The sequence below is a fragment of the Crassostrea angulata genome, chromosome 8 (genome assembly GCF_025612915.1).
Source record: "Crassostrea angulata isolate pt1a10 chromosome 8, ASM2561291v2, whole genome shotgun sequence".
NCBI lineage: Eukaryota > Metazoa > Mollusca > Bivalvia > Ostreida > Ostreidae > Magallana > Magallana angulata.
Window position 1 is genome coordinate 41,458,291 of NC_069118.1, and position 9,482 is coordinate 41,467,772.

The following is a 9,482-nucleotide window of genomic DNA, read 5'->3' on the forward strand; positions in this document are numbered from 1 at the left end:
GAGAGACCGAATGTAGTCATTAGGTTCGTCAATATTTAGTGTTTTAGTTATTTGAAAATCCCGCATTTATATTTTAATTAAATATTCATTTAATTAGTTTCCAGGAGGAGAATCCGGGCAAACTTAAATACCCCCCCCCCCCCGATCCACGCATTTATGAAATTGATTAGATCAATGAAATATATTTGCGCTAGCAAAGCCAACATAATCAATCTGATTAAAATCATATCCTCGATGCTCCCGTATTAATGATGCCAGTGTCGCTACGCCTCGCGACACATCATTAAAACGGGAGAATCGAGGATATGATTTTAATCAGATTGCCTACATAATAGATTTTTAAAAAGATAACTAATGAAACACACAATCTTTTTATTCATATTTTTTAATTATTCTAATTTCCGAACTTGTAAGGTTTAGTTACCGACCTAGCTAGTACTTAATCAACAGTGAACCGAGTTTGTTTAAGTACGACTTGCCAAATACCTGTCCACCCTTTTGGTGAATCGAACCGACTACGAATGTAAAAGTATCGTGATGAAACTGATTAATGTTTATTGCATTGTCATCTAAATTCAACACTGTGAGTATAAGTACAGGTAAATTTTATTGTTTTGGTCATGAGCCTTATTATCAACACCTACAGCGTATTTACTTATCAAATTTGTAAGTTGGTAATGGGGTCGATCGCGGGTACATGAAGGCTCCACGTTTGGTAAATGCAATGTTAATTACTAAGTAAATGAAACCTTAACAGTGCTTAAGTATTAGTTTATCCATAAGATGTCATTGTAGCTATTGCCACAAATCAGGACACGTCTGTCCTCAACAAAGAAACTCGGGAAAACTAAGGGCCGACCTAACCGTTCGCGCCATCTGACGTCACGCCATAGACATCTCGTACGCGGAAACAAATGAATATACACTCACAGTAACTGTTGTACTTTTGTAGATCCAGATATATGATATTCATTAAGATTATGCTGTTTGTGAAATATGTTTTACAGCAATTGTTTCATCAATGTCATTCTTAAACTACATGTATTTGTTAAATGAAATTAAGAACTGTAATGTTACAGCACATAATATGAAAGGGTTATGAAGTCATTGCATTAACAACTCAATCAGTTAAGGCAAAATGTCACAAAACTCATCATTTATACACCAATACGTTGCTATACTGTCATTGCCAAGGTCTACATTTTTCAGGAGAAAATGTATAGCTGTGATTTTAAAAATCACTTTCAATATGACCAGCTTCCAATGAAAGCACTTATACCAAAAGCTAGTGCTAATGGCCTTTAAAGCATAGATGTATTTGCAGAAGCAATGCTGCAATACATTTTCCTTCCTGGTTTTCCCCCAATTTTTTTTATGTTAGAGATGACGTTTTTATGCTAAATATTGTCAAAATTAAAAGCAATGGTACCACTAAGTTTCAGTAACATAACTTAGTAGCTAGGGGAGCTACAAATTGTTTTGCTGATGAAAAATTTCCATGGAGGAGTATGTCCATAAGGTTTGTGTCCGCTGATTGAACATCACACTAACCTGATCATTAATACCATGCCATTATGGTACATGTACTAAATCGACATATTAAAAATTAATTAATAACATGATTAAGCACCAGTTGATGAAAAGTAAGGAAAGTCAAACTTTATAAATATGGTAATTATTGCTTTGTCAGAGGTAATGGTACAGTCTTTGATATAAGATAATGGCCCCAATATACTAGGTGATGACCTCTTTGATCATTGATTACCAAAGTTTTGGGTTTTTTTGTTTCAGAGTTATGTCATCATATGTGAAAGCAGGGTCAGTGAGAAAGATTGGTAGAAAGAAAAGGAAAATTGAAAATGAAGAACAAAGCGAATCTTCATCCTCTGGAGTAAGTTTTAAAATGGTATTCATGGTACATGTAATACCAGCCATAAAATGACAGTGTGCATATTGCAAGTATAGTTATACCTTGTTCCATCATCATTTATTTAACTTTCTGTTCATTATCTTGGCAACAGTTGCACACATTCAACTCAGATTTTGAATTTTAATATGTCATAGGAATACACAGGTTAAGGTCAAATTTGATCCAAGTTGAATGATTTTTTGACAGAGTTATGCCCCTTAATCCTAAACAAAGGAGAATTTTTTAGTTTCTGTGCTATTAATGTTGAAAGAAATATATGTTATTAAGTTGAAATTGCACATACAAGTTTTTATCAGAAAATACAGGTCAAGACTATATTTGGTCAAGGTCTGATGATTTTGACAGTTATGCCCCTTGAGCTTAAGAGAAAAAACAATTATAAAACTACCGGTAAATATGGCATTTGAACTTTTGGCTGTCTGCGGGGGCATTTGTGGCGTTTCAACACATCAAATTCAATATATTAATCAGCATATCAACAATATATGTTTAGATACATCCAACATTTTTGTTTTTGTATAAAGGTTGAAGAAAGTGAGACAACACAGTGCAAAGAAAAAGTGTGCTGAAAGAAAACCATCATTTCTAATATCATCTTCATCAAACGAATGTAAAACCACAAGCACTTCAGAGGAAATTGATGATAGCACTGACACGAGCTATTCAGACAAAAGATTAAGAGATGGAAGAGAAGGAGTTTATCTGGCCACTCAATGGCAATACGTAGATTTAAAGAGCATCAACATTTTCTACAATGAAAAACCTGACCCTATCAAGGAATTGATGCAGGATGTTAAAACTGGCATTTTAAAAAATTATCCAAACTTTCCAAATTTTGAAAATATTGTTGCAAAGTTTAGCAGTTTTACTGAGGAGTGTTTGTTGTTTTCTTGTGACTTTGATAAAATAGTTGATAGGATCAAGGATCAAGTTGATAGGATCACCTCTAGACAGGTGGGACAGGATGCTTTAGAAGACGACATTATAGAGGATATAAGATCTGACATAGAGAGGGCAGAGAGAGTTGACACAGATCTGGATCTTACTGATTGGTAGGGATGATTAAATCTTACCATACTATAAATAATGTTTTAGATTAATGGAAAAAAAAATGATTCAGTACAAGGTTGACAAAAATCTAGGAAAGTACTCAAAGCCTTATTTCCATGATTTTCTTAAATTTCTATGTAAATTCTGAAATACTATATGTTTCTACAGTTACATGTATCATTATTACAGTGTTCCATCTCCAGTGGAAGACCTCATTGTTTTTGTTTAGTTTCATTTTTCCCAATAATTAAGATAGCCCCACTGTTGCTGTATAACAATCAGTCTGTAGTGATCAGACAGTCTGTCTATCTGTCTAACATTACAAAATTAATATTACTCTATATATCTCCATCACTCCCACTCTAGCTCATACTTCCCCAACAAACTGCATTTGGCACGGTGCAGTTTTACTAACTTTGAAAAATCACTCACTTTAAAAAAAAAATCAAATTGGGTTAATTTCATGACCAAGTCAAAGAACATGACTGTACTTTGAAAAAAAAACTGTTCAAGGTTTTAAGTTATAATTAAGGAATAAGAAATCATTCTTTAAGTATTATGAGGTGATAATTTCGATCGGGGTGTGGTCAATGACCAAAATTATCACCTCATAATGTTCAAAGAATGATTCCTTATTACTTATATTTATATTATTTCCAATATGTACACTTTAAAACAACCTTATTTTAAAACTACTATTTTTCTCATGTACGTAGCACATGCTGTGTATTACTACAAGGCCCAGCCAATACAGTTTTTTGGTTATAAATGCCATAAGACACGCCCATTTTGTGTCACTCATGTTTTATGAAGTTATTGGGTTTTAGGGTTCAATTTTAAAATTCATTTGTAATGTTATCATAGACAAAGACAGTTGAAAATATGAATATTTCATAGCTTATAACTTCAAAATAGATCTAAAAATCTAAGGTAGTTCTGGTGGTTAATTTGTTGACCACACAGCCTCCTTAAGTATTTTCCTTCTTTTGTCTGTAAAGGTTGAACAGAAAATGGTTCCCTGGAGTTAAGGTGCCTCACTACACCTTGAAAAAGTTTCTCATATCAGCAGAAAATTACTTGATTATGATAGAAAGCATGATGGATAAAAAGTATATATGTCAAATAGGCGAAAAAATGTGCAATTTTAGTTAAAAAATGATATTTTCAAAAATTTCATTCAGTAAACATAAACAAAAGCCCCAGGTGGATTCGAACATGATGCGGTTCACAAGCCTGATACTTTAACCACTGAGCTATGACAATATACATCTGAATCGATTAATACAAACAGTTTAACAAAACATTTAAATCCCCATCTTGTGACGTAGTGTCTTAAAAAGTATAAGTCTTGGTGTAGTGAAGTACCTTAAGGTCAGTCATCAAAACGATTGTGTTCTCAACTGAAGATGGCGAATTTGTTGCAAAGTCAAAGGAGTCCATCAAAAGAAAAACAAGAAAAAGGAAACACAAAGAAATAAAACATTCTGGAAGAAGTACTTTAAAAATGGTTTACCAAAATCTTTGTGAAACGTTTCTTTTTGGGAAAAAAGTATGTATATTTTAGAAAAGTCATGAAGTTAAAGGCCACTGAAACTAACATGTAGGTCCCTAAAACTTTATTTCTTATGAACAAATTAAAAATAATATGTATTTAGATATATTCTAGCATTGCAGATTTAGGAATAGACACACACTGTAGATGCAAATATTGACATGTTAAAAAAACCCATCAAATATCTGGATTTCACAAAGTTATATATTATATAATTAAAATGATGTTCAAGTGGCCCCATAAAGGAGCAGAAAGGAGGTGATCTCTGCAACGTTTGATGGTCTATGTTGTTGTTGTTTTTTTTTATTTCAGAAGAACAGTAGGGAAAACCATTGAGGTTGGTGATCAATTAATGACCAGTACTCCAGATTTTGCATACCCATTAGCGTCAGTACAACAAGCAGGACGAACCCTAGAGGATTGTAGACTGCTGTTCATTGTTGAGGTAATTAGGGCTTTTCGACTTTTGGTCGAAAAGACCCATTGTTATTCTGATGTTTCTTATTATTCTTTTTCTCGACAAAGTTTCGTCAGCGATTTTTTGAAAACGGAAAAACATATTAGAACAATTATGCAATAGTCTTATAGCACTTATAAATGGCACGCGTATGTAAGGTTTTGGACTTCCGGTTTCGGCACTTCCGGTTTTGACAAGGAAAATACTAAAAATTCATTGGAGCACAATATCTTTATAATAATTGTTTTTTGAGTTAGAGCATTCGAATTTAAGAATTAGATGTATCTTGTCTAGTAGTTGTACAAAATCATAAGCATATTAGACATTTCTCTATATCGTACTGTTTTTGAGATATTAGGGCTCAAACTTGAGAAAAGGGGGGATGAAAAACAAAAAAAAAAATTCAAAAAGCCTTAGGAATTTTATAAGACGCCTAAACATTGTTCAGATAGAAGTATTTAACATGTATCCCCAGTTTGAATAAAAAATATTGAGTGCTTCCGGTTTTATGAGCCTATGAAAATTGTCTATGGGAGTTTCAGTGTTAATCTAAAATCACCCGTCCTTTCGTTTTCTCAAAAAGTTTTTAAGTTAACATTACAATATTTCAGATTGATGTATAATGATACACACAATGCGCAGACCGGAAAACTTTTTGGGTAGATAATTCGAAAAAAACTAGGGATCTGCAGGGGCCAAGGTTCTAAATAGCCCTTTAGCTGTTACTTTTTTATTTTTTGTCCGATTTAAAAATTCTTTTCAGTTTATTGTTGAGAATAAAGAGTACAATCTAAAAAATATGGTCCGAGGGTCCACTTTTTGACTCCTTGTAGGGGTTTGAAAGGCAAAAAGATCACAATTTGTTTAAATTTCAATTTTTGTGTTAGAAAGAGTTTCATTGTATCTGGCTTTGCTCTAAAAATGTAGAGCATAAATACTGTAGGCATACCAAGTTTTGTGTCCCAGGAACGAATACTTACTTTAAAATGAATTTTTGAAAATATTCTTCTAGAAATTAGAAGTGTAGCTACTTGTAAAATTCTGGAGTTATCTTTCTTTTGACACTGAACTACTCATAAGTTCCAATCTAAGCAACTGGTTATACCAAGGCCTTCAGAAATTTTGGAAATAGATTTGAGATGAATTGTTTTAACAAAAAGAAAAGGGAAAAGGGGATGTCGAAAAGCCGTTACTTTTTGTTGAAGACAGAAAAAGTTCTAGACTAGTTGATTTTAATTTTCTTTCCTTAGACAAATCAGGGCTCACCATCACCAAAATTTTCAATTCTTTCAACTCTGCAATTCTCAACACCATTTTAAATCTATATATATATATATATATATATATATATATATATATATATATATATATATATATATATATATATATATATATATATATAAGATAAAAAACTAAGACTTGAGGCTGAATATTGACTTGAGGAAAGCGAGTGATGACAGGGGCAGGTAGTTGTTAAAAGTTATTTAAAGTAAAGTGTTTAGTATTTTGATGTTGCATCGGATGGTTTGATTTTTGCATTATTTTTTGGGGGAAAAAGATGTATGGTTCTCTTTGAAAATATCAAAAGTTCATATGTATTTCTTGTGGGTCAAATATAATCATGAAAAATCATGATCTATTATATAATTATTGACAGTTTTTGTTATAATTTTTTTTTTGAACGGAGATTATTGTCAGAGTTTTTTACCTTTTACAGAAATTTTTTTTACATACAATAGTTACAATCGTTACTAAAATGCCATAGTTTGTGTTTCAAATCCTATTCATGAATCAGATATAATAATTGTTTTCACAAATAGAATCTGTGATTGTACAGCTGAAGTTGCGTGAAATTTTTATGATATTTTCTTATTCGTAGGTAAAAGGGACACCAATCAACAATGTCTCATCTGAATGTTTGGAAGAACAACTTGACTCTTATGTTCTTGGGCAGGTGGGATCTGAGTTATTTGCACAAGCAAACACCTCTGCAATGTGTCCAAATTCCTTGGGAATGATATGCATGGAAACCAAAGTAAGTGATATTATTATACTTTCATGTTAAATACTGAAATCTGATTGGTGTAGACGGAGTTGATAATCCGTTCTATTACCCTCAGCGTTAGCAACACACTTAGCAACGGGTAACACAACGAATTGATACATGCGCGTTAATTATGCGCGTACGGTTCGCTGTGGAATTCACGTCGTTTCGTAACAAAATCTCTAAAATTAAGACATTCAGTATAATAAAATAACAGTTGAAATTGACACCCCTCGAAAACCATTGTCAACCTCCGCTTTGCATCGGTTGACAATGGTTTCCTCGGGTGTCAATTTCAACTGTTACCCTTCCAAACAGGCACTATTTATATACTGTAGATATTCAACTATCTGTAGATTTCTTATCAAACATGAGGAATTGATATTCATGTAAAATCACGAAAAGCTACTCTGGCGGGTTTTAAAATCTCGCTTTTATTTTTCCAAGAGTATTGAACTGTTTAAGTTTTAACACAAAAATTAGTGCTCACGATTTTATATTTTCAAGATTTGATACAAAACAACAGAATCACAAAATTTAGCACTTAACATCATTAAAACTAGTTGACTGATCATGAACTTAAGTTTCATAGTCAAGTACTCCCAATAAAGTGAATAAAAACTGTAGTTCCCAATGTTAAAGTGTTGAGGAGTGGAGTAATGTATCCTATGCTTTGTAAAGAATAAATAAGTTAACTGCGGTGGTGTTAAACCTGGCAAACCGTGTGAAGACAAAGTGCATTAAACTTTAAAATCAAATACCGTAATTGTTTTCTGAAATTTAACAGAAGTGTTTTGCACCTGATTTGATGGTACATGTACTTCTTAAGTAAAATATCAATTTAGTTTGACATTTATAACTATTTACTTAAATGTATTTGATACAAAACTTTACTTTATTTTAATACATTTTCAAACTTTACAGTTAATATTCGTTTATCTGACTTTACAGTTAATATTCGTTTATCTGAAAATGCCAAAAGAACATCGCAACCTAACTTTTCCACTCAGAACTGAAGGAAAGATTCACTATACCCGACCTTTCGACATGATGAAAGCGGAAGATAGAGCAGAGGTGTGTGAATTTCTGTATTGGCTTGGTTGTGTCCAAAACCGCTATGGTAGCAAACTCTTCGGATGAATACAGGATCAGATGTAATGTTCAAGGAATAGGCAAGTATTATTTACTTATTACTTATTAAACTTCTCAATTATAAAGTCTATCTGTATTTGAACATTTCAGACAGTTTTCAGCAAAGATATGAAAATTTCAGCATTAATGCAGCAATGTTTCAACAATTATTGTTTTCAGGAAGTATTTACTATTAACATTAATATTTTTTCAGAAAGATTTAAGCAAATATGCAGGGCTGTATCAGCAATTTCAGCGCATATATTTCAGATGTTCGGCAATAGTACTTGAACTGAAAATCATAAAGGAGTTAAACAAATATTCAAAATATAATGCTAGTGTATGTTAAAATACATTATATTTTAAAGTCCCTAAAGGATGAAGTCAGTGGGACCATAGTCTTTAAGATATTTTGGTTTTCCTGTCCTTCTGGTCTTATGAGCTGAATGTTTAAAAAAAACACATGGTATGGCTATTTGTATAGCATTTGTTAGCTTTTTTGAATGTTTACCATATTTCCAGAACCTTGTGGCAAAATGTTGTCTTATTTATTATAAAGTATCCTTGGCCATACATCTTCCATTTGTTATAAAATAAAGGATGTTGCCCTTAAATGCTTAAGATAAAAAAGGATATGTAAGTGGTGGTTGTTAAAGAATTGTATTAATACCCTGAAGGTCTAAATGGAATCTTAATAAGGATCTAAGACATGTAAATATGATGCAATGGTAATACTTACATTTGAAAAAACTTGGGCATTGTTGTTCAGGTTAGTTTTTTAGCCCACAGACCTCAAATAATGCATTTCTTTTCAATATTTTAGAATTTTCGAAAGAGGCTATTCTGAAGGTGTGTGCAAAATGGGAGCAATTCAGATGTCCTCAATATCCCATCAAAATTCACCATAAATGGTTGTATAAATGGAGGAATAATCCTGATGTCTCCAATATCTGAAGAATTTTAAGGGATGTGAAAATGAATTGGAGTTTGTTAATTGTGCAACAAATGAAACAGAATACTGTGGTTCAAGTTTCATCAATTCTTTTTTTGCAATGTCATGTTATATTTTGTCTTTTTTTTTTTGGTAATAAAGTGCAGGAATAACTCCATCCTACAGTTTTCAAGATAGGAATTTGTTCTTTTGCAGATCAATTGTACATGTACATATACCAGAGGTGTGCATATATCACTAGGATTTTGATTTCTGATAATTTATGGAAAAAATACCAGCTTTTGAATGTAGTCATTTTTTGGCAAAATATTGCATATAGGGTACTCTCATTGTATGGATAAATTCTCCTACAGTTTTTAAGATAGG

General features: G+C 32.3%; 1 protein-coding gene across 1 annotated transcript; it reads left to right on the top strand.

Annotated features, from left to right (window-relative positions):
• The first annotated feature begins 484 nt into the window (after positions 1 to 484).
• Positions 485 to 9,273, top strand: LOC128160971 (uncharacterized). Its single transcript, XM_052824248.1, has 7 exons — positions 485 to 599; positions 1,792 to 1,891; positions 2,455 to 2,982; positions 3,979 to 4,120; positions 4,804 to 4,977; positions 6,869 to 7,024; positions 7,985 to 9,273. Exons 2-7 carry the CDS (start codon positions 1,860 to 1,862, stop codon positions 8,171 to 8,173), a joined length of 1,221 nt encoding a protein of 406 aa, XP_052680208.1. The 5' UTR covers positions 485 to 599; positions 1,792 to 1,859; the 3' UTR covers positions 8,174 to 9,273.
• Positions 9,274 to 9,482: the final 209 nt, after the last annotated feature.